This window comes from Carassius carassius, chromosome 6 (genome assembly GCF_963082965.1).
Source record: "Carassius carassius chromosome 6, fCarCar2.1, whole genome shotgun sequence".
Taxonomy (NCBI): Eukaryota; Metazoa; Chordata; class Actinopteri; order Cypriniformes; family Cyprinidae; genus Carassius; species Carassius carassius.
In genome coordinates, this window is record NC_081760.1 from 36,184,565 (window position 1) to 36,210,962 (window position 26,398).

Sequence of the window (26,398 nt, forward strand, 5' to 3'; positions counted from 1 at the left end):
TGCATTTATTTGATCAAAAATACAGAAAAAACTGTAATATTGTGAAATATTATTACAACTTAAAATAATAGTTTTCTATTTGAATATACTTTTAAAAAATAATTTATTCCTGTGATGCAAAGCTGAATTTTCAGCATCATTCCTCCAGCCTTCAGTGTCACATGTAACATCAGTCTATCACATGATCATTTAGAAATCATTCTAATATTCTGATTTATTATGAGTGTTGGAAACAGTTCTGCTGTCTAATATATTTGATGAATAAAAGGTTAAAAAGAACTGCATTCATAAAAAAAAAAAATCTAATAATATATATTCTAATAATATATTTTCTTTACTATAACTTTTTATCAATTTAACACATCCTTGCTGAATAAAAGTATTGATTTTATTTAAAAAAAAAAAATTACTGACCCCAAATTACTGACCAGTAGTGTATATTGTTATTACAAAATATTTATATTTTAAAAACATAGCTTTTTTTTTTTTTTACTTTTTATTTATCAAAGTATCCTTAAAAAGTATCACGTTCTGAAAAAATATTAAGCAACAGAACTGTTTCCAACTTTGTTAATGAATCATCATATTAGAATGATTTCTAAAGGATCATGTGATAATAATCCTAAAAATTCAGCTTTGCATCACAGAAATAAATGATAATTTAAAGTATATGAATTTTAAAAAAATTATTTTAAATTGTAATAATATATCACAATATTAAATTTTTTTCTGTATTTTTGATCAAATAAAAGCAGCCTTGATGAGCAGAAGAAAATTTTCAAAAACATTAAAAATAGTAATGTTTCCAAACTTTCCAAATATTTGTTTTAGTGAAAATTAATTGTCGATCATTTTTTTGTTTATCATCAATGTGCTTCCCGCCTACAATCGTGACGTCACAATGGCCTGCCCGTGACGCACGCTGAGTGAACGCGCTGCAGTGGCGCTAGAGAGTAAGCATTATTAAAACACGGCAGAGATGTCAGGCATTGTTTATGTTGCGTGCTTCGGGAGCTCGTTTAAACGCTGAAAATATCCTCGTCGTTCCTTTGTAACCACCGGAGTTCTGCTTTAGTCATCGCGAGGCGCTGAAGTCCCTATCCCCCGCTGTTATTTGTGGAGTGTGAGGTGTGCGCGAGTCTCAAGGAGCTCCAGGAGGACTGTGCATATTTATAAATGGACATATTTTAATATTTATCCATCTGCTCCGATACAGTAAGTGTTATATTTGACTGACAATTTATAATCTTGCAATATACACCCGACGATTCTTCAAAGTGCGTCGCTTCCCTAAATCGGCTGCGCGCTTCGACGCTTGGATAAGCTGGAGGACAGCGACTCCACACTGGACCACGGATCGAAGATTTGATTGATGTCCTCGTGAGAAACCCGAGCTGAAGATGTGGGTGAACCCTGAGGAGGTGTTGCTGGCCAGCGCGCTGTGGATGACCGAGAGAGCGAATCCTTACTTCATCCTGCAGAAGAGAAAGGGCCACGGAGACGGCGGAGGAGGACTCGCAGGTAACGTTACAGCCGTGATTACTCAATGAAGCGCGCGCGCTCCTGTCGTTCATGATGACAGCTGAAGCTCAGGTGTGTTCATTCATGCCTGTACTCTGTGGTGATCACTGAAAACAGATCCCTGAAAAAATGCTCTAGGATTTATGTTCAAACTATTTTCACTCCGATATTGCTAGTATTTTCCACAAAAAATACACAGAAACGGAAAGTAACACCGAATTAAATATCCAATTTCAATGAGTAAGACTGAAATTGTGTTTTCATATTAAAGCATGCTCTAATAATTTTTATTTGCATGTTCGAAAAAATTATTTATTTAATAGTATTTTAGCATTTTTCCGATTTATTAGTTATGTTATCAGCGTAATGTCAAAGTAACATGCATTTTAATATTTCATATTCATAATGTCTGCTTTTTGCTGTAGTGGCATGGACAAATTTGTGCAAGTTTGTGCAAAACTTGCTGATTCATGTTATTCTGCATATTTGACCATTTGTTCCTTTTTTTATTCTAAAAAAAAGAGAGAAAAAAATATTAAAATAGAATTTAAATGGACATTTAAAAAAATGATTTAATATTGATAGAAATTAGGTTTCCAATCAGTTCTACATAGTTGCCCTATATATATATATATATATATATATATATATATATATATATATATATATATATATATATATATAAGGATTGGTTTGTAAGTACAATTGTGCATAATATGAACCTACATGGATTTATATAGCATCATAATCATATTATTTCCATTACTGCTGTGAACAGGCTGTGCAGAGATGTATAGATGCATTTAAACACCAGAGATGGCTCATTATTGTTTCAAATGTTGCTGTGGTTGGCCAAATATTGGCTGTTTAATCAGCCTGGCTGATATATGCATCCAATAACCCAAAATAAAAGTCCTTCTAATGGGCTACTAGTGACCAAACAGGCTCAGTAAGGTTCAGTTTGTTCTCAGTGCCGCAGGGCGGGATACTGAGCTGGTTTTGATGTTGGATAATAATGTTTTATTGACCTCACCTGGTGACCTGACCTGTATTTATAGCTGGACAGGTGCAGTTATGTATTGTGTTCTCCTCTTTATCTCTGACTGAATGAAATTATGCTGGAGCCTTGAAGGGAAATTCTTGCACAACTCAGAGTGAATAGCAGAGATCGATGTTGTAAGAGCCGAAATGTCGCCAGTATTTGTGCAGATACCTCTTTGTGTCTGTCAGTGAGAAAAGACAGACGCAAAGCGTACTCTAGCGAAGGAAGATGATGTCATTGTTACATAAATGTGTGTCAGTGAGCCTTACACGGCCAGTCTTGGATAGCCAAAGTACTAGAAACTAACCCAATGTACATGTTTGTGTGTGTTTACATACATCCCAACTGATCAAATATTTTGTGAATTTTTATTCACACGTGAATTTTTATCAAAAGAAAAGTGGAATGGACAAAGACGATGTACGGTACTTGTGCATGACGATAATATGGGTTTCGAAACATTTTCTTATTTGTTTCTTTAAATGAATTGCATATTGTAGATTCATCCAATTTATTTTTCGTTTATGAAAACGCAAAATGAGAATCACAAATGAGATGATCTCATTATTGTCTCGCTTGTTTCTCACTTTTAGAGCTCTATGCTCAACAGCCAACTCATTTGTGGCATTTTATGAAAAACATTTGAGACAAAGTTGACGCTTTAGTGATCAATGCTTAAAAAATTGTGGTGAACTATGAAAGAGCAACCTTTTAGCAATCAGATTGTAAGTAGTGCCTTTTTACCTTCATAAAAATACTTCATTCCGATTTTTCGATGCCCAGAATGGTTTTACGAGATTGACTGATAATCGGTTTTACTGATATTTATGCTTTTTCCATAAATGGATATTGGCTTTGTAATATTGGATCCACCGATAAATGGAGAATTGCGTACAAGACTGCCACAAACCTGTTCACAGGTAAAGTAACTTGCTTTGCCTTAATAAATAAAGTTAAGCATAACTGTATTAAATCCTCATTAATGATGTGCATTACATAAAAGCTTGATATGTACGTAGTCTATGAAATAGAGACTCAGAGTTATCTGTCAAATCATGTCCCAGTGACATAATTTAATAAATTAAACAGGCTTGAATGAGTGCATGATGGAAATAAAAAAAAAGAAGTAAAACAATAAATAAATACAGGTTCTGCATCATGCAAATGATTGGTATTGGTTACAAAAAAAAAAAAAAAATTATCAGTCAGTCACTAATTTTCTTTCACTATCCAAAGGTCCAGTGCTTTACTCTCATCCAGTATGAGCCCAAACATCTTTTCTATGGCTAAATACAGATGAAGTAAACAGCCCTATTGAGTTTTTATGCCGTTCAATAAAGTTGTATCAGGTTGACGCTGTTTTTGTCGGAGCGGAGATGAATTCAATTGAGAGCAGAATTCATACTATATTTAGAATGAGAAGAGACAGCAATGAAATGTTCCTCCTATAACTTCTTATCCAAGCATCCTAATAAGACAGATTGAATTGTGTTTCCCTGTTGGCATATATGTAGGCTATATACTGTAGTACTCCCTACTACATTGGTCAAAGTGCACTCGACTGGACCTTCCATATGCAAATGGTTATTATGCAAAGTGCAGAATTTGTATATTTTATAGATACAATAACTGTTTGAATATTATTTTTAGTAATTTAGTTATGTACTTTACTTTTTTTTATGTTTTTGTTTTTTATTTATCGTTATCTTTACCTTATTAAATGTAAAAAAAAAATGTTTTAGTCATTTAACTACTTATTTTACTTCTCTTTGCAGCCAAGGCAACATTTCTGATTTCCATTTAAATTAATTTTACGTATTATTAATTATTAAGTTTATTATCCCTATTTTAATTTATTTCACCTTTATTTCTATTCACAAAATGTCTTTCTTAATAGTTTTAATTCTGTTGAACAAAACTGCAGACATTAATGCTGCCTAGATATATTTTAACATTTTAAAATGTATTGTTAGAGATGCACCAGTCGACCAGAATCAGACAGTTTTCCACATTAATTTCACAAATGAAAATCGTTCCAATTACAGCCAGAGCTTATTGTTACAGTTCGTTTTCAGTTCAGCTCAGTTTAGTAGGTTTGCAGCATACTCTCTCAGACATTTAACAATTCACAGCTGGCATGCGTAAACAATCATTTGAATGCATATAAATCTAAATTTAAAATAACCAGTCTAGCTGACCATCAGTTACCATTAGAGGAAGAAGAATTTAAAAATGGAATTGCTTGGGGAATAAAATATCATTTTGACCTATTTTTAAGCATCTGGGAACATGATATCTTCGGCCAGATGGTAACAATTCAAAAGTAATGAATAGATCCATGTTTTTGAAAGAATCGAGTGAGTCAGTGATTCAGTAACACATTCATAAAGACAGTCACTTGCATTGTTTCTGAATGAATCAGCCATTTGAATGAATCAGTTGAATAAATGACTCTCTCATTAAAACAGTAATTTGCTGCCACCTATTGGTGGTTTGGTTTCATATTTAAAAGTATCATTGCATTTTTCCCGAAATTTATTGTTTGTATGTAAAAAAAAAAAAATATATATATATATATATACAATCTTATAAAATTATTTATGCATTTGAAATTTTGCGGTGTAAATGCATTTATGGTTAGCTTCATCAAACAGTCTGTGTAAATGCATCTAATGCCACTTCAGTGTTTGTTGATACTGATTTCAATTGAATGGGACTCCCAGGCACTAATTTTTACCTCCTTCTAGTCACAGATTATTTTTACAGCACTTTATTTTGAGAGTTGTTCAAGATTTCATTATGTAAATGTTTTTTGCGTTGGAAAAAAAGTAGAGTTTTGTTTGTATATGCTGCCAATTATAGAAATAAAATGGGTATTGGCAGGTCACACTTTAAAAAAAGGGGGAAATCGGAATCAGAATTGTTTTATCCAAATCACTTATTAAAAACGAAAACCCTACAGTCTCATATCATTTTGCCTGTATTTGTCATGAAGTGTGAAGGGATTTCACACGCTTGAAATCTAGTGTGATTGCACCTTAATATAAAATAGAAAGTGTTTAAATAGAAAATGATTTTGCTACTGTGTAACTGTGTAGTGAATTTGAGCTGAAGTTTATGAATAATAATTCTGGCAGGCATTGCTTAGAAACCTTTTGGGACTGTCCAGTCATGCAGCTTAATTTGATCTAAGAATAGAATATTTAATATTTATTGTAGAAGGAATTGAAATTAAGTAATTTTTTTATCAGTAATATTCAGTATCAGTAATATTTTTTTTATATTATGATGCTTAATGCTATGTCATGAAATATGTCAAATATTTGTCAGAAGGAAGTTGTTTTGTTCCGTGTGTCAAAAAAACTGGAAATACTGGAAGTGGAAAAGGTTCATCACAGCATGAGCTGAATGTTGTTGATGTGCACGCACACTCTTAACCAGCGACTGAAGAGATCATGTGATCCTTACAGTATTCTCAGATCTCTGCTCTCTTGTTCTGCAACCAAGGAAACCGTGGCTCATCCGACCAAATGAAAGCAGGAACAGAAAGTCATGTGTTCAGGAGGGAGATGTTATTTCACATCTGAGCTCCAGCAGAAACGGGAAGTCATATTTGTTTGGAGGATCCTGATTCTCACATTTAAGTCTGGCAAAGTCTGTGGTGTAAAAAACGGCTACTTGTACAGTATGTTCACCTTCCTAATGCACTCTCCTGCTCTTATTGTGCATGATTCATCAATGCTAAATGTACTTTTCATGCTCAAACTGGCTGAACCTGCCCAATCCGCACTGGAATCATGGTGAAACCGTGTTGCAGGTTTTGAAGCGCTCCTCCTCTGATCTGCAGGTTTTGCAGGTGTCTTCATTCGTCGTGTCTGATGCTCTGATAGAGATGTTAGCACATTCTCAGCGGTTGCAGGCTCGCCCAGGGGGTTTACAAACAGCAGCTCCATGTGTTTGTTTGCGAGCCAATCTACACACAGTTAGACTATCATTTTGAAGCTGTATCTTAGAGTGTTTCTGTTTTTTGAAGATGTATACATATATACACACACTACCATGTAAACCTTTGGAGACTGTAAGTTATATATTTAATGGTTTTGAAAGAAGTCTCTTCTGCTCACTGAAGCTGCATTTATTTGATCAGAAATGCAGTAAAAATGGTTATATTGCAAAATATTATTTCAATTTAAAATGATCGTTTTCTATATGAATATATTGTAAACTGTAATTTATTCCTGTGATCAAAGCTTTATTTTCAGCATCATTCCTCCAGTCTTCAGTGTCACGTCAAGTCTTACTGACCCCAAACTTTTGAATGTTAGTATATACAAATCAAAGAAAAAAATGTAAAATGATGATGATGATTATTATTATTATTATTCGGGAACCATAATTTTGGCCAAACAGCCATAGTAACCAAGCAGCCTGAAAATCTTTAATGCAAAAACTAAAATGAATCACTTCGTTGAAACAGACAGTTTGAATTTTGAATTAACAAAATTAACCAACCGTAATACCATTTTTGCTGCTAAAACTTAGATCAGGGACAATACCAAATCCTGGTTTTCTTAATGCTCTCATGCCTGCGAGTCCCAGGACAAGGGTCACAGGATCACAACACGAGCCTAATGATGTGGTCATTATTGATTTCTTAACTTTATACTCAAACTAAAATGAGTAACTGAAACTAAATAAATTTTTTTTAAAAACACAGATATTTCCAAGTAGTAAAAAACGAAGCTGAAAATTAGAAAAAAATATTTAAAATGCACTTGAAAAATATATAAATCTTTTTTTTTTTTTTTTGTACTGTATTGTTGATTTAGTCTATTGTAGGCTACTGATCTCCAGCGGTCACTCTGAGTGTATGTTGTCTGTTTTCTCACAGGTCTGCTGGTTGGTACTCTTGACGTGGTGCTGGACTCGAGCGCCCGTGTGGCCCCGTACAGGATCCTCTACCAGACCCCCGATTCCCTGCTTTACTGGACCATCGCCCACGGTAACATATTCGCTCTCATCCGCTCGCTGCCGGAGCATTACCTCATGCCCCAGTGCCTCTAAAGTGCAATCTGAACTGAAGTCAGAAATCAATGTCCACTTTTCTTTCAAACGCTGCTCAACTGAACATGATGTTCTCTCACTCTCTCTGCTTTTAAAGTTCAGTTTAGATGTTGAAAACTTCAATGTAGGAATCAGTGTTTTAGCCAAGACGGTGTTTGTTATTATTCTGTATTGGTGCAGGATTAGGAAGAGTGGTGATGTGCAATTAAGAGCACAGAGTAACACAGTGAACTGAAACAAAACGGATTGTGTTACAGCATTTTTACATTGGTAGATAGATTTTGCTCAGGCCTACATAAAATTAATTTCATGTTAAGAAATATAGATTAGTTGAAAAAAAAAAAAATCTATTGCACAACTATTGTTACTGCATCTGTTGCTCTATTTATTTTATTTATAGTTTTAACTTAATATATTTTCATTTAAATTCTATTTTTAGTTTACCTTTTATCTTCTAAATCTGAATACAAATAAAATTAATTTAAACGTTACGTCTAATTGATAAACAATGGCAAGTAGCCTTTAATGTTTTTTCAGTTAAGTAAATACTGCTGTAAAAAAAGACAGAAAAACTGTTAATGAATAAATAGATTCTGCTAAACAATTATTGATATGGTAGATATTTGTGTAATAGTAATTTGTTAATTACATATTTTACTGCAAATTAATAATTATAAATAAATACATACACACACACATATGGTCTTTTTTTAAAGCAATATAAATATCATATCATTAATAAACGAGTCAGTGGAAATACTGACGAATTTTCATCAATCTCAATGCTAATTTCTGTACCACTACAATAATTAACTTGATATCGAGCCTCTTAACTATTACACTATTTAATTTAATATTTAACAAATATTACTTTTAATCATAAATAAAAATGAACTGATTTAAATATTATTGCAAATTAATAATTCTAAATGAATAATACATTAGAGCCATTTTAGGAGCATTTTGCTTTTAAAAGACAATTAAGCATTTCTAAAATAAAATAAAATAAATTTTTCAGTAAATAAAAGGTGCTGGAAGTTTTTTTTTTGTATCCGATTTGTGGAGGCATATTAAAGCTTCAAAAGTTGTTCTAGAGTTGTTCAAAAGTACATATTTAAAAAACCTCTTTAAGGGATGTTAAACACAACCTGGAGTTGAATACAAGATGAATATATCAGTAAGATTTGTATGGTCCTCCCAAAGTATTCATCATCATAGCATTGAGCTCAAGCCTCGAACATTATGTGTGAAGTCAAAAGCAAGCGCTGGCTTCCCAGAGGAGCGGAGAGTGCTCTGATTCTGAGCTAATCTGCTTTACAGGCGACTGCGAATGCTGGTTCATATTTCACAAGCTGTTGCTTTGCTAGCTGCAAGCCATTTGGTAAAGCTGTTTATTTAAGACCAGAGACCCGTTTGCCTCTTCTGTGATGTGCATATGTTCTGTGAAAAGTTTTGTGTGACTGTGCATAGGCGCTTTTTTATTTTTAAATGTATTTTCTAGAAATAATCCTAGGCTAGTGCATCAGCATTTTGAGACTGATGCTAAAATAAAGAACTTAATACATTTATAATATGTGTAATTAATTTAATATATGTAATTTAATAAATGCTTAGTAATAAAAATGCCTATACTATAAATGTAAAATTTTAATATTAATTTTAAATTTATTATTTAATATTAATCTTATTATTTGTGTTTACTATTTAAATATATTGTTGGTTAATTTTATATATATATGTGTATATATATATATATATATATATATATATATATATATATATATATATATATATATATATATATATATATATATATATATATATATATATATATATATATATATATATATATATATATATATATATAATAAATATATATATATATGTGTGTGTGTGTGTGTGTGTGTGTGTGTATATATATATATATATATATAGTAATTTGTCAGACATCAAAAATTTTATTCATTTAATATCATTATTAATATTTTATATTAAAGTTACATGTATATAGATATAATAAATATAATAATAAGATTACATTTAATATATTTAATATAAATTGTTGGTTGTCAGACAATATAAACAGCTAAATTCATTTAATATTATAAATTTACACAAATTATAATATTATTATAAATATATTAAAAAAACCATATTATTAATATTTAATATGAGATTTCACGCACGTATACATATATTAAAGCTTAATATTAAATATAAATTTTAACACTTTGTAATGAATTCAACCTTCATATTCATCTGGAAGAAGGAGGCGGGAACCGGCGGACAATCAAACGAAACTTTAATAACAAAATAAAAACAAAACACAACTAAAAGCCCAGGCCTGGTCCTCTCTCGTCCTTCACTGTCGTCGCTCCAGTTTTATATCCTTCCATCTCCTCCGTGGGACTCGAGACCGGCAGTGGGTCGCAGGTGTCACTGATTTGCCCAATCATTGCCGGCCTCACTCCTTGTTCCCACATCCCTCGGCCCCGCCCCACTCGCCACACACTTTTTTTAATTGCTGTTTTTTTTTTTTGGTGAATTTTGGTTAAACAGCAAATTAGTTACAATAGTTAGTTTTTTTTTTAATAATTGTGTATTTCCCTCTGTACATAATTGCGGGACACTTGTCACAGAACAATCTTAACCAATCATGTGTCTTGCCAGTAATGTGCTTGATTTATTATCTGAGGAGAGCTGTGCTAAAACAGAGCTAATTAAATAAAGAACCCGAACCCGACTGCTGTTCAGTTCTGAGCAAATGAAGTCGCTGCGGAAATTCATTAATGTGAATGTGTGGATTAGTATGATTTGATAACGCAGAGGTATTTGTTTCTGGCAGGGAGCTCTCGTAAGGAGATCACGGAGAACTGGGAATGGCTGGAGCAGAATCTGCTGCAGACGCTCTCCATCTTCGAGAACGAGAACGACATCACCACCTTCGTCAAGGGCAAAATACAGGTGACACATTAGCGTTTCAAACACGCTATTCATTTCATCGGTGCTTAAGTGCTTACACGTGTCTGTCTGTTTGCTTGTGTGCAGGGCATTATAGCCGAATACAACAAAAGCCATGATATCAGAGAAGATGATGACACGGATAAGTTTAAGGAGGCCATCGCTAAGTTTCGCAAGCTCTTCGTCATGCCGGAGGAGGAGAAGCTGGTCAATTATTACTCCTGCAGCTACTGGAAGGGCAAGGTGCCGCGGCAGGGCTGGCTGTACCTCAGCATCAACCACCTCTGCTTTTACTCCTACCTGCTCGGGAAAGAGGGTGAGTACTGCTCGCGATGGATATGAAGTGCAACAACACATCAGGTTACCTGTTCCAATTGTATCTATTGTGATGTATTCTTTTGTTGTTTTAAAATAAAGGAATCACAGTTTTGAATTAAAAATGTCAGCAAATGTTACAATTAAATAAAAGCTAAATGACTAATTCACAATATAAAAAAATATATAATAGTATATCAGTGATATTGAAAAATAACACTGGTGAGTAGTTATTGACTTGTACACACTGCAGGTAAATTCTGTTGTGAGTTCATCTTTTAGTGCTTAATCCTGTTCTGTTCACACACAGTTCAGTGATTTACACATGCTACAAACTAATTAACTCCTGAAAAATGCAGGTAATGGCAACCATATTTACAGAAAATCTACACAGTGTGAGGAGCTGAACTGAACAGCTTGTTGTTATTGACATATTTAAACACGTACCACAGTTGTGGTGCAATAAATCACAGGAAACGAAGTACTCCTTGACTCAGTGTTGCCAGATATTTCTATAAAAATGTTAAATAAGATCCAAGCGCGTTATCTTGGATATAAACCAAATTAACTACTGAAAATGGATCGCTTTATTAGCTGAACTGAGCATAAACAACAAGCACAAAGACGCTTAATAAGCAGTGTTTATTAAAAGAGGACATGGCAACCCTCCAAGAGACCACTCTGCAGAGCAGCCTTCCCAACTCTCCAACCAAACATGACGGCTTTGTTGACAATAGTTTAGTTAAAATCACAGAACATAATTGTCTTTGGTCGTTGTAATATTACTTTTGTAAAAAATAGCGGATACCAAACGTGCAAGACGGGAAACCTTTGCAGGTTACATTGCAGTTTTGAGAGCGAGTTCTGTTTCATATACACACAAAACTGTAATTTAGGGGATTCACTCCCATATTTAGATGCGGTCGTCACTCCTGACTCAGTGTGAGTACCGGTTTGTTTCAGCTAAGCTGGTGATCCGCTGGGCCGACATCACTCAGCTGGAGAAGAACGCCACGCTGCTGCTCCCAGACATGGTGCGTGTCAGCACACGCTGCAGCGAGCACGTCTTCTCCGTCTTCCTCAACATCAACGAGACCTTCAAACTCATGGAGCAGCTCGCCAACATAGCCATGAGACAGCTGCTGGAAAACAAGGGCTTCGAGCAGGACCGCTCTCTGCCCAAACTCAAGAAGAAGTCGCCCAAGAAAGTGTCAGCCCTCAAAAGGTGTGTGACTTCGGGGATAATAAAGTTGACCTTGACCTTGACCTTGACGATAAAGTAGATCAATCAAGATCAAGTGATGGTAGAAAACTGATATTAGGAGTTGAAATAATGTATATGTAATAATGTGTATATGTGTGTGTGTATATATATATATATATATATGTTTATATGTATGTTTTTGCACTGATGCAACATTTGTCAATTTGCTGCAGATTAATCTTTTGAAATTTTTTCCATAAAGTGTAAAAATAAATCTGTTTATTTAAAAGAAGAAACTTGTTTAAATATTTATTTAAATTTGATTACTCTGATTTAGTTATTTATCTAAATTATTTTATTAAATAAACTCCTAATGAAGTATTATTTATTTGTGCAGAGTTTATTTCAGTAGATTATCAAAAATAGACATCACTAGTTGAATCACGTGCATTGAATTTAATTTCTTGCAAAAAAAATCATTATAATTGCTATAATTATAGCGGTATATACTGTTACTGTGAAATAAATGTCAATAAAAAATTTGAAATAAATGTAAATTAATTAATAAATTCAAATCAATTTAAATAAAATAAAAATCATTTTTAGGTTAGATAATATAGACTTGTATTTATTATATTTATATTTTTATTATATTTCAATATTTTTTAATCAAGATACATTTACTTGAGAAGCTAAATTACTTGTGATATCAAGTATATGATAAGGGTGCACGATAAATATATCGGCTGAACCGGCTTTACTGACGAGATGCGCATTAATTATCGGCCGATATTTATTGTTTAGCATTAACTCACTTTATTTTACTGTAAAACAAGTTAATAATACTGAATATAAAATATTTTTCCATTGAGGTCAGTCACAGAACAGCTGCATATTGAATTTCTTAGATAATATCAGAAACGTAAGTCCGATTCCTACAGTAATTGTCTTAAAAATGGCAGCTGAAATACAAAATAGTGAATGGCCATCTGTCATCTGTGTGAAATTGAGAGTAGCAAATCCTTGTGTGTGAGCTAAGAGGATTATGTGAAAACACTTTGACATGCATTTCCACCAGTTTTATAGCAAAGTGGCAGTATTGTAGAATTTTAGGAAACTTATAGCAGCCTTTTTCATTATTATATTGTTTTTGTGACTTCAGGGACTTGGATGCCAGGGCTAAAAGTGAGCGATACCGGGCACTTTTCCGCCTGCCGAAAGACGAGAAATTGGACGGCCACACAGACTGCACACTGTGGACCCCCTTTAACAAGATGCACATCCTTGGACAGATGTTCGTCTCCACTAATTACATCTGCTTCACCAGTAAAGAGGAGACCACCTGCGGTCTGATTATCCCACTCAGAGAGGTGCGTCACACCTGCCACTTAATAAGCACAGGAGTACACAGCATGCACATTAAACATTGTTTTATCCTGCATTCTCTGCAGTGTTTTACAATCCAATCAGTTCTTGCAACATAAAGACATTTTTTATATTTCATTATGGCACATTGAGGACATAAAATGAGTTGTGAGTGGCGTTTTGCATCTTTCTTCACTAGGTGACCATCGTCGAGAAAGCCGATAGCTGTAACGTCCTTCCCAGCCCCTTGTCAATCAGCACCAAAAACAAAATGACCTTCCTTTTTGCCAACCTCAAAGACCGGGACTTCCTGGTGCAGAGGATCTCAGACTTCCTGCAGCAGACCACCTCCAAAATCTACTTTGAGCGGGAAATCACAAGCAGCCTCAGCAGCTCAGACGACGAGGTGGGAACAACAATGTTTATTTGTCTATTGGTGTTTATTCCTAGAAATATTTCTAGATTTATAGTTTTAATATATATATATATATATATATAGACAGTACTGTTCGAAAATTAGAGATCATTTAGAAATAAATCGTGGTAAAAATGGGATGTAAGGATGCATTAAATTGAACAAAAGTGAGAGTTATAGTGTTACAAACGGTTTCCGTTTCAAATAAATGCTGTTCCTTTGAATTCTCTGGTTATTTAAAAGAAGAAAGAAGTCTCTTCTGCTCACCAAGGCTGCATTTATAATTATAAAAATGCGGTAAAAACAGTAATATTGTGAAATGTTTTTACGATTTAAAATAACTGTTTTCTATTTCAGTATATAGTAAAATGAAATTTATTCCTGTGATCAAAGATGCATTTTCAGCATCATTACTGCAGTCTTCAGTGTCGCTTGATCATATTTTTTTTTATGTATACAAAGTTCAGAAGAACAGCATTTATTAGAATATATTTAGTGTAATCTCTAGCGTCTTGTGCTGTGCTGTGTGTGTAGGTGTACTCCTGCAGTCCGCAGCGCAGCGTCCTCAGCTCTGAGGGAGACAGTGACAGACAGTTCAATCTCAATGAGAGCAGGGTTCCCACTGCAACACAGGCCCTGATGACCATGTACCGCCGGCGCTCCCCGGAGGAATTCAACCCCAAACTGGTACAGCACCATTGCTTTTAGCACTGTTTACTGAGAGCAGGGATGGAGAAGGACAGGAACTGATGAGGATAGAAATGTGTCCTGCCAAATACTGCAAGGGGCTGTGTATTATAGTCATTTTACCATGGCTAAGAGCTGTGCCTTAAACGCAGTTAAATCACTGCTATGCATGACCTTGAGTGGCTGCTTGATTGTATAAAACAACAGGAAGACACCAATGTCAAGTCAATGGTTATTGGCTGTTGACAAACAACATAGCATTTTGTTCAAGTGTTTTGTTCGTGTTATGTTAGTGTCAGTGAAATACAATAATAGTTTTTTTAATATTTTGAGTTCAGTTTTATTTTTATATTTTGAATCCTTTTCAATTTTTAGTAATTTTGGTGTCATTTTTATGTTTTTTTAAATGTCTATATATTTTTTTTTTATTAAATTAAGTTTTATTTATTTGTTTTAGCTGATTAAGTTTGTTATTTTAGTATTTCAAATGGAACTAAACCTTTTTTTTTGTTGCCGTATTGAATGTTGGTTTTCCCATATTTTATTTTTATAATAAAGTATAATAATATGATTTACAAAAAAAAAATTAACATTTATTTTCATATTTCATTTCAGCTATTGTTTTATTTCAAGTAATAAAAGTGTTTTTAGTTTTAGTTCTATATGGTGTGGTTACAGGTGTCTGTTTCTCAGCATTTGCACGCACCTCATCCAGTCAGAGTTCAAAGGCTGGAGTCAGATGCAGGTCATTGTGGTTAAAGCACATACTTTAGTAGGACACACACAGGAAATGCACCTTATGAGAATACCCTGCAACAAATGACCTGAAAAATCTGCTTATCCAAGTCAGCTTTTATATACATTAAATGCACCACATTTAAAATTTCAGAATAGAAAGTGAATGAATAGAAACCACAAGTCTCTGGCTTCGCTTCTTTGCCAAGTCAAAGTTTCCTTCATCAGCCCTTCTGAAGATGAAGTCGAGACAGTGGCAGTGATGAGATGCACTCTTTACACTCGTATGATTTCAGGCTAAAGAGTTTCTGAAGGAGCAGGCCTGGAAGAATCACTTCAGCGAATATGGCCAGGGAGTGTGTATGTATCGCACAGAGAAGACCAGAGAGCTGGTGCTGCAGGGCATCCCAGACAACATGAGAGGAGAGCTCTGGCTCCTGTTTTCTGGTGAGTCATGTGTCCCACAGCTGCCTCAAAACTCCTCTGGATTCATGTTATTAATAACTAATCAGATAATCGGCCATAGCAGAATAATCATATCACCTAATCATATCACCTTCTGTCTACTGATCTTGTGTTGTTGATATCAAATAGTCTGTGACCAATTAATTTCTACACGTTTATCTGTCATTTGGTTGAAGCTAATCAGATTAGATGGATGTCAACATGGACAAGTTGTGTTGACGGCTTTCTGAGAAATACATTATACATCAGAATACATTAAATATGGTTTATGTGGACCATGATGTGTTTTATGCAGCCAATAATTGTCTAATTAAATTAATACTAAAACAATCATTTAAAACAATTGAAATAATATCATTTAAAAATGTCTAACATTTTTGTTGGTAAAAACATAATATAATAATGAAAAAAGAAAACGATGATGTATTTTTTAAGCAAAAATGTGCAAAGAAAATGGAAACATGACTCAATAGTTATTTAAAAAATGATTAAATTAAAATAAAAAAACTTAAATGCATTTTAAGTTCGATTTTAAGAAAATGAAAAGTAAAAGGAAATTTGACCCAGACTACGTTAAATAGGGTTTGCTCAGAGTATGAGGTGTTTAATGCATTAAATTATTTTCTAAATAAATAAAAAATAAAGAAACGTGTTGGTAAAAATAACCATTATAAAATAAACAATAATACATTTTAGGTTTGATTTTAAGAACATTTTATTGTACTTCTATGCAAGAATCAATAATCAGCTCTGATTATGTCCTGATTGCAAAACCAGCCACGGCACTAGACTTTGTATTTGTATTTGTATCTCTGTTTTACATGTGCCTTCACCTGTTTGTTTGTTTTTTTTGTGTGGTTGTTTTGTGGTTCAGTGCACATACCTGTTTGTCTAAAACAGCACTGCTTCCTGTTTGTTAGATGGGAGCACATTACGGTACTCTGAAGAGTCAGACTTATGCACACTTGAATCACATGACTGTACAAGCACACTTCTGCTGTAGAAAACAAGAGCTGCCTTGTTTCCCTTCACAGTTGTCTGCATTAGCCTTAGAATACTGCTAATACTTGTTCAACTTCAAGAGGACAGTTTAACTAATGCAGTTTTAACTATCATAACAAGTAGCTAATGAAGTACAGAAGCAATGAGCAGGTTGGAAACTGCAAGCTGCAAGTTGGAACCAAATGTACATGGTATTTTAATATGATGGTACGTGTTTGTTCAGACTTATGTTATATATATATATATATATATATATATATATATATATATATATATATATATATATATATATATATATATATATATATATATATATATATAAATATATATATATATATATATATATATAAATATAGTAATTTTTAATTTATTTTTTGATCTGAAAATATTATCTGAATGGTTTGTATCAATTTGAGCTGTTGATTATTTGATGGGTTTGTTGTTTATCTGTATGTTGGTGTGTTCAGGGGCGATTAACGAGATGGCCACTCATCCTGGTTATTATGAGGATCTGGTGGAGAAGTCGATGGGGAAATATAATCTGGCCACCGAGGAGATCGAGAGAGACCTGCACCGCTCTCTTCCAGAGCACCCGGCCTTTCAGAACGAGATGGGCATCGCTGCCCTGCGTCGAGTCCTCACTGCGTACGCCTTCCGCAACCCCAACATCGGCTACTGCCAGGTACCATCCACAGCAACACACCCCCCGCAACACATGCCCCCGCAGCCCCCTCAGAATGCCTGTCTGTCATCTTCTGCAGGCCATGAACATCGTGACCTCCGTCCTGCTGCTGTACGCTAAAGAGGAAGAGGCCTTCTGGCTGCTGGTGGCCTTATGTGAGCGCATGCTTCCCGACTACTACAACACCAGAGTCGTGGGTGAGCTCCGGGAGCATCATTTACAGTATAGCACAGTTTGTGACAGAAACTTCCTCTCACTCGAGTCACTTCAGCAGTATTTCTCCATTTCAATTCATAAAACTATCATCAGATACACACAAAAACTCACTCAATATATTACAAAATAAAATACAATAATATAAAATGGACTCACCATGACCCAATGGAAGAATTTAGTTTGACAAGTGTTATTGAATAGAATGTAGTCCTCAAAGTAATAATAATAATAATAATAATAATAATAAATTGCATTTATTCCATGTTTTTATTGTAATAGTAAACCTTTGTTGTGCAGCAGTTTGTTTGCCAAAAAATAAAAGGAATCGATTCATTTTCTTCTGATTACATTTTAAAAGATTAATTAAGTTGTTAATGTGTAATGCTTTTGTTTGATTACCAACACTTTGGATAATAAATGTATATCAAATAATAAATCCAGAAGAAATTAAAACAGAAATTGTGAAGAAAATTGTATATATATGTTCTTCAAAAATGTATATATTCATATATATATATATATATATAGAGAGAGAGAGAGAGAGAGAGAGAGAGAGAGTACTATTTTTGTTCAAAATTAATTTAATTGATTATACATGCTTTTTGATTATTACAATTTAATTAAACCATTAAAATGGAATCCAGAAAAATGAAATTTCAGAATTTATATAAAAATATATTTAAAAAAATAGAATGTTTTTCATAGGGCCTTATTATTGTAAAATATGTGATAACTTATTAAACTGTTGAAGTTTAAATGGAATCTCGAAAATTTTGAGTGGAAAGCACAGAATTTGGGAAATTTGGAATGTGAGATTTAAAAAATCTCAGTATTTCATATGGCTCTAAAAAAATATTTTTATTAAACTTTTAACATAAATTGATGTTAAATTGTGTATGTTTCATGATTTGATTAATTGGAAAATGCAGAAAAATACAACCGATTTCATAGTGCAACGCAAAAACCAGGAAGCTGTGTGAGCACTGTGTGTGTGTGTGTGTGTGTGTGTGTGTCTCAGGTGCTCTGGTGGACCAGGGTGTGTTCGAGGAGCTGGCTCACGTCTACGTTCCTCAGCTGTACGACTGCATGCAGGCTCTGAGTGTCATCTCCACCATCTCTCTGTCCTGGTTCCTCACGCTCTTCCTGTCCGTCATGCCCTTCGAGAGCGCCGTGGTGGTGGTCGACTGCTTCTTCTACGAGGGCATCAAGGTCATCTTCCAGCTAGCGCTGTCGGTGCTCGACGCTAACATCCATCAGCTGCTGAGCTGCAAAGATGACGGAGAAGCCATGACCATCCTGGGCAGGTAAGACAACTGCATGCTTCTGAATACGTGTAGTACATGTATGTTGTGGTATGCTGCCTAGTAAGTATGTGTAGTATTCTGCATATGTACTGTTCGGCAAAGTCATGTGTTGCATACAATGTAGAGTATATACTGTACTGCGAATTTAGTGCATGTTGCACACTGCATAGTGAGTATATAGTCTGTTATCACAGTTTTTTTATGTTCCAAGGTGATTATATGCTGCATACTAAATAATCTATGCACTGCACTGCACATTTAGTATATGTAGCATACTATATAGTGAATATATGTAGTCTGTAAGCACAGTTTATTAATGTTGTGCGCTGCAAAGTGAGTATATTCTGCATACAATAAAACGCATGCGGTATAATGCACATTTAATGTATGTAGCATACTACAGTATGTAGTTAGGACATATAGTCTGTACTATATGTGTATGTAGCGAACTACATAGGAACTATACTGTAATATATGTGTATAATGTACTACACAGGGACTATACTGAAATATATGTGTATATAGAGTGTATTTATATACAGTAGTATACTTATTGAATAGCAGGATCTGTGTATGACCGTGCTGATTTTCTTCGATCTGCTTACAAATGCGTGTGCGTGCTTGTGTCTGTGTGTTTTAGGTATCTGGACAGCGTGACTAATAGGGACAGCACTCTTCCGCCAATCCCTCATCTTCACTCTCTCCTGACGGATAACAGGGATCCGCATCCTGAGGTGGACATCTTCAAACTCGTGCGCATCTCCTACGAGGTCCGTTCATCTCAAGTTCTGGCCTCGTCTTTTACAAAGTGTGTTTTCATGGGTTCTGTCTGTGTCGTATTGCATGTCTGCTGATGTTCACTGTGATCTGCAGAAGTTCGGCTCTATCCGGGCGGATGTGATTGAGCAGATGCGTTTCAAACAGAGGCTGAGAGTGATCCAGGCCATCGAGGACACCACCAAACGCAATGTGGTAAGCAGACACTCTCCGTACTGACACTCGTGTTTCATTAGCACTCAGGCAGAGGATCTGGGAGTTTCTTCTCTTGGGCTCATGCGCTGGTTTTGCAGGTGCAGACCATCGTGACGGAGACGCCCTTCAGCATCGATGAGCTGGAGGAGCTTTATACTCTCTTTAAGGTCAGTCACATGATGAGGTCATGAAGCAGCCAGTGACATCTACACTGAGAGTGTGTGCTGTGATTTATGATGATGACTCTTCTGTACACAGACTGATGGATGCAGTGTGTGTGTTTATATATTGCAGTTGCTTGAGTTTTTATTAAAGATAAATCATAAGCAGTTCTTCAGGACTTCAGTGGCTCTCATTGGCACAGAAAGCACCCTGAGGGTTTCCCTGTGTCTGGATCAAAGCCATTTCTGTCCCAAATGTGTCGCTAGTTTAAAGAAATAAAAAATGTCACAGAAAATGGCTTTTCTCAACAAGTTACGCCACCTAGCTGGAGTAAAGCCATTTTAATATTTTAAAATGTATTATTATTATTATTGACTTTATGATCATAGTTTATAAATTGATATATTGATTAGTATTGATAATATATTGATAATATTGATTAGTATAATTCACAAAATAATAATAATTTGAATAATTGTATTATTTTTGACTTATTTTAATGAAAATGTCATTTAATAGTTCTTGCTAAATCATTTTTAATTAATGGTTTATTAATGTATATTGTGTTTTATACAGTATTTTATTGTTTTGCCTATATTTAATTGTGCTTGCTAAATATTTTTAAATGTATTATTATATTTAGTATATGTAGCATACTACACAATACTGCAAATTTAGTATATGTAGCACACTATATAGTGAATAAATGTAGTCTGTAAGCAGTTTATTAATGTGGTGCGCTGCAAAGTGAGTGTATTCATGTAATTGCATATTTAATGTATGTAGCATACTGCAGTATGTAGTTAATAATTAATACATCCAAATTAGTTAAAATATTTCATAATGTATATCATTAAAAAATATTATGCAATATTTGTATTTATTGGTGTTTTATTATTATTATATGCTATGATTTTTCTTGTTGTTGTTTTATTGTGATTATTTTGGTCATATTTAGTGGTACTTTGAATAAATCTGAATCCAGCTCATCCAGCCACACTTGTGTTCCAGCTCAAAACATACAGTCTGTTGAGGCAAACAATTTAATAAAAGGATGAAACACATTCACATTTAAACATACATGCTCCATATCCGTTGACTTTATAAGGTGAATATCAAGACCTGTGCTTGTAACTGTGACCCTCAGGCTGAGCACCTGACCAGCTGTTACTGGGGCAGCACCAGTGACCCCAGTAGCCGTCACGACCCGAGCCTGCCGTACCTGGAGCAGTACCGCATCGATCTGGAGCAGTTCAAAGTGCTGTTTGCGCTGCTCTGCCCCTGGGCCGGTGGCACACACACAGACGACCTGGCCCTGCGCGTCTTCCGTCTGCTCGACCACAACGCAGACGCACTCATTAACTTCAGAGAGTTCATCAGCGGCCTCAGTGAGTGCACTTTATCATGACCAATCCCACTAAAAGATTATGAGGACACATGCATTATGTAAAAATAATAATAATGTGCACAGTGTTAGTGGTATGTTTGGAATCAAAACTGTATAATGACCAAAAACAAAATTACGTTTAAATCATTCAATATATGATACAATTTAAATATGTTTCAATTCAAAAGTGCATTGTGTTGTTTGTTTTTGTACACGTATAAAATGATTAGCTTGGTTTCTACTAAGGTGTCCTGTGTCACGGTGACCTGATGGAAAAACTCACATTTCTGTACAAGATTCACATACTTCCAGGTAGGTGAGAATCAATGGGTGTAAAAGAGAAAATCAAATGTTTAGTTTCTACATTGTTCAAACATTGTTAAGATGGTGCAAATTAATACAGCTCATAATTAATACAGTTCTGGGACATACAGTATTAGTATTTTATTTATAGTATTTATATTTATTCAGCATTGCATACTGTTTATTATGTGTAGTGGCTGTAACTTCTCATTTGTGAGAGGAAACATGGATAAAAAGCAGAAATGAAAGTGAAGACGGATGTTTTGTTCTTTCTTCACACACACGTGACACAAACAAGTGAAGTCTGGCTCAAAATTAACCCACAAATCAAAAGAATTATCCTTAAAGAAGATTCAAGATACAAGTACTAGAGATGTTTTCGAGATCATTGTATTCTGTGATTTGTATGTGTAATTATCTGAATTAGATTGAGATCTAGAAGAGGCTGAATGTATTTGTTGTTTTCAGAGTTGCACCATGAGCAGGAGGAGCCCGACTCGGCGTGTGAAGCTATGCAGTATTTTTTTGAGGACATCGCCCCAGAGACTTCCAGCGGTACTGCTTCATGCTCACACTTACCACACAAGAAACATTGTTACACCAAAATAATGGTGAAAATGATTCTTGGTGCCCACCCAGTTCAGAAACTGATCACTGCTGCTGATGCTTTGACCTCTCGTTGATAGGCCTCGACCAAAAGAACAGAGCCGAGAAGCACGATGGTTTTGTCACTTTTAAAAGTGAAAAAGGTGGGAGAAAATACCCTCTCTGTTTATACAGGTGCAAATGAATCAGAGCTGATGTTTGATGTTGGAGGACTGTTGAAATGTGCAACGTTCTCTCTTTGGTGTAGTTAAGAAAACGCACGCTCCAGATTACCGGATGTACCTGCGCCTGTGGAACCAGGAGACCAAAGCAAAGTTAGACAACATGAGGGATCTGCCCAAACTCAACCAGGTACAACCAGCGAAAGATACTTTATGAGCATAACTCCTATTAAAACAGCTTGATTCTCCATTCAATTCACAATCCGTCATATATGTGACCCTGGAGCACAAAAGCAGTCTTAAGTTGCACAGATGTATTTGTAGCAATAGCCAACAATACATTGTATGGCTCAAAATTATACAATTTTATTTTATGCCAAAAATCATTAGGATATTAAGTAAAGGTCATGTTCCTTCCAAATGTACTGTATATCTCCTACAGTAAATATATCAAAATCAATTATAATTAGTAATATGTGACTTCATTTCACAACTTCAGAGGTTCAACTTTTTTTCAATATTTAGATTTTTTTTTTGCATCCCCAGATTCCAGATTTTCGATTAGTTGTATCTCGGCCAAATATTGCCCGATCCCAACAAACCATACCCTAACAATGGAAAGATTATTTATTCCGCTTTCTGATGATGTATTAATCTCAGTTGCAAAAAATGAACCCTTATGACTGGTTTTGTGGTCCAGGGACACGTATAAAGAGGAGTCACTTCAGAGGCTGAGCAAGAAAGCTCATGAAACTAAACCTGCTCTTTCTTCACAGTACATTGCACGAGAGACCAGAAATGTGATTTAACAAAGTAAATATGAGATATTTTGAATGCATGTTCGCTTAAACATGATAAACTGCCAGTGGAAAATGTTTTAAAAAAAACAAAGCATTTCACTAGATAGCTAGTATATTTAGCTTTTTATATTTCAATATTTTGATTCTAATTCACAACATTGGTTGTTTAGTTAAAATAATGGTTTCTCTGATTTAAAAAAAAGTAAATACACATAACTAATGTATATCATTATGTATATGAATTGCTAAAAAAATATATAGTAACACAATATTATGCATATTTATACAATTATTATTATTATATTTTTAGTTTAATGGACATTTTAGGTACAACTTCATGTAATTCTTAGCTTTTATATATTATATAATAACAAAAACATTATATAAATAGCAATAAATAACATAGTTTAGTATTATTATTATTATATAATTTTATTTGAATTAATAAATTGACAGTTTTGTAGATTGAACTATATAATTTTATTATATAGAATATATGTAGAATATACTATTTTATATACATGCATATTTATTTATATATATATATATATATCATAGTATTTATTATATACTTTTATTACAATTTTCAATGTAAAAAAATATATAGCACTTTTTTTATACATTATATATAAATCTCTCACACACATACAGATATATATATATATATGCATATGTATGTGTGTGTTTATAATAAATGCTAATCTTTTACATTGATATATCTTTTTTTTATTCATGTATTGCATGTGTTATTTATTTTAAAATGTATTCATTTATTTTTAATCTTTTTTTTTTTTTTTTTTTTTTTTACTTAATAAAAAACTATAAATAAATCTGCTGCACAGCAAGAAGATTAGGTTTGTTAATTAAAATCTGACTCTGTTTTCTCTTCCTTCTTCAGAGTCAGTTCATCGAGCTGTGCAAGACTCTCTATAACATGTTCAGCGAAGACCCCAACGAGCAGGAGCTGTATCACGCCACGGCTACAGTCACCAGCCTGCTGCTGGAGATGGGAGAGGTGGGCAAGCTCTTCTGCAGTCCCGCTCACAAGGACGAGGACGACCGCAGCCCAGCATGCAGGAGCAAGCAGGAGCGAGCGCGCCGCAAAACTTGCGATGGAGAGACAAACTCCTGCGTCACGGGTCCGTTAGAGGACATCAAACTGGAGGACTCGTCGCCCAAAGACACGGCCACGTCCTCCGCCATGCTCATCTCAGACGACGAGACCAAAGACGACACGTCCATGTCCTCCTACTCCGTCCTGAGCGCCGGCTCCCATGAGCTGGACGATAAGCTTCAGTTCGAGGACATCGCAGAGGACACCGTGCTCATACGCAACGGTGAGCCGTACACTGGCGCGGGGCATCATGGGAAAGCAGGTTTACCTCACAGCGCCAGCGTCGATAAGGACTGGGCCATCACTTTCTTGCAGTTCCTGGCCTCGGTGCTCACCGAACAAGCCCTGGTGCACTACTTTGAGAAGCCTGTGGAGATCGCCGCGCGAATAACCAACGCCAAGAACATTCGCAAGGTGGGACACCAACACATGTCCTTAAGTGACTATGAGATCTCGCTGTCAGGCTAACGTGCTAAACTAAAAACTATTACCTCTGCGTTCAAAACTCTGATTCGGGGTTGAAGGAGTAGCTATCCAAAAATTCACATTTGAGCATCATTTACTCACTTCTATGTTCCAAACCTGACTGGCAGTAATTTTTCGTGAAAAGTCAATGTTAGTTTTTCCATACAATGAAAGTGGAAGATGACCTTCTCAGTTGAGCTAAAAAAAAAAAAAAAAATGACGACAAGAACCATAAAAAATAGACTATATAGTGAGTTTTCTAAAGGCATATGCTAGTAAATAACAATTGAAAGTTCAGTATGTTTCTCTCACAAAAACCTATTTTATGACTTTTTAATAATCATAATAGCCACTTTTATGATGTTTCATTGTAATTTTTGGAGCTTGAAATATTATATGCACACAGAAAACCCTGATTGGTGTAGTGTCACTGTTTCTAACAGTAAATATAAATATGAAATTACACAATATAGATTTATGCACTATTTATGTTTGCTTAAGCCATACGCTAGCAAATAATGACTTAGATATCAGTGTGTTTCTCATACAAACCTATTTTATGACTTAAGATGTTTATTGGTAAGTTATATGATATAAATCTCCATTCTCCATTGTATGGAAATGAGCAGCCTGGGCATTCGTCTAAATTTCTCCTTTTGCCTTCTACCTTGAGAAATAACCTCATACAGGTTTGGAACGACACGAAGGTCAGCAAATGATGACAGATCTTTTGTTTTTGGTGAGCTGTCCCTTTAACTAAACCTAATTTGATCTCCTCTTAAATCAGCGTGAAGCTTCAAAGGCTTGATGTTTGCGTGAGCTCGTTAGGGAACGGACAGTAACGAGTTTTCCCGGAGGCTGCTCTTTGATCCGATGACAGAGGGACCGTGATGTGACCAATCAAAGTCTGAGAGGACCAGTTTTATACTACAGTGCGCTTGATGTCCTTTATAAACAGAAATGGTTACTAATAATACCTAATACAGTTAGACTGTTCATCATAGTAATCGCGTCTAGAATAGCTCACTAGTCCTGATTGGGCACAAAAAACAGGTTCTTAATCAGTATTTTTGTTTCAAGTTCCAATAAAAGTATCTAAACATCCTAAAAACATTTATCAGCTTACTTGAGAAGCAAAACAATACAGCTAAAGTTTACATTTATTTGACATGATAGTATATTCTATAATAATAGTCTTATTGAATCTTATGTGGGGTGTTGCTTCTCAAGTACCTTCTTAAGATTTAGATATTTTTATTTTGAAATGAGACCAAAATACAGATTAAGAGAATGATTTAGTTAGTAAATCATCTTTAGTGTAAGAGAGCGTTCAGTGTGGAAATACGTCTGGGACATTTAACACAAGAAACTCCTGACACCGAGGAAGGACACTGGGATGTTAGATGTTATCTGGGATTGTTGAAACAACATTTTCTGGAAGCCTTGCTAC

General features: G+C 34.7%; 1 protein-coding gene across 1 annotated transcript; it reads left to right on the top strand.

Annotated features, from left to right (window-relative positions):
• Window positions 1-1,112: 1,112 nt before the first annotated feature.
• On the top strand, window positions 1,113-25,842 carry LOC132142777 (TBC1 domain family member 9-like). Its single transcript, XM_059552891.1, has 21 exons — window positions 1,113-1,521; window positions 7,455-7,565; window positions 10,473-10,591; window positions 10,676-10,904; window positions 11,867-12,128; window positions 13,270-13,477; window positions 13,672-13,878; window positions 14,422-14,574; window positions 15,606-15,756; window positions 17,244-17,458; window positions 17,538-17,655; window positions 18,693-18,978; window positions 19,619-19,748; window positions 19,852-19,950; window positions 20,049-20,117; window positions 21,260-21,500; window positions 21,746-21,811; window positions 22,271-22,357; window positions 22,489-22,551; window positions 22,656-22,759; window positions 24,268-25,842. The coding sequence occupies exons 1-21, from the start codon at window positions 1,401-1,403 to the stop codon at window positions 24,949-24,951; spliced, it is 3,723 nt and encodes a 1,240-aa protein (XP_059408874.1). The 5' UTR covers window positions 1,113-1,400; the 3' UTR covers window positions 24,952-25,842.
• Window positions 25,843-26,398: the final 556 nt, after the last annotated feature.

Excerpts from the sequence above, each read along its gene's own strand:
- LOC132142777 (XM_059552891.1), top strand. The coding sequence starts at position 1,401 with ATGTGGGTGAACCCTGAGGAGGTGTTGCTGGCCAGCGCGCTGTGGATG. Across the intron at positions 14,575-15,605 it reads AGGAATTCAACCCCAAACTG|GCTAAAGAGTTTCTGAAGGA; the intron begins GTACAGCACCAT and ends GTATGATTTCAG. Across the intron at positions 18,979-19,618 it reads GCCATGACCATCCTGGGCAG|GTATCTGGACAGCGTGACTA; the intron begins GTAAGACAACTG and ends TGTGTGTTTTAG.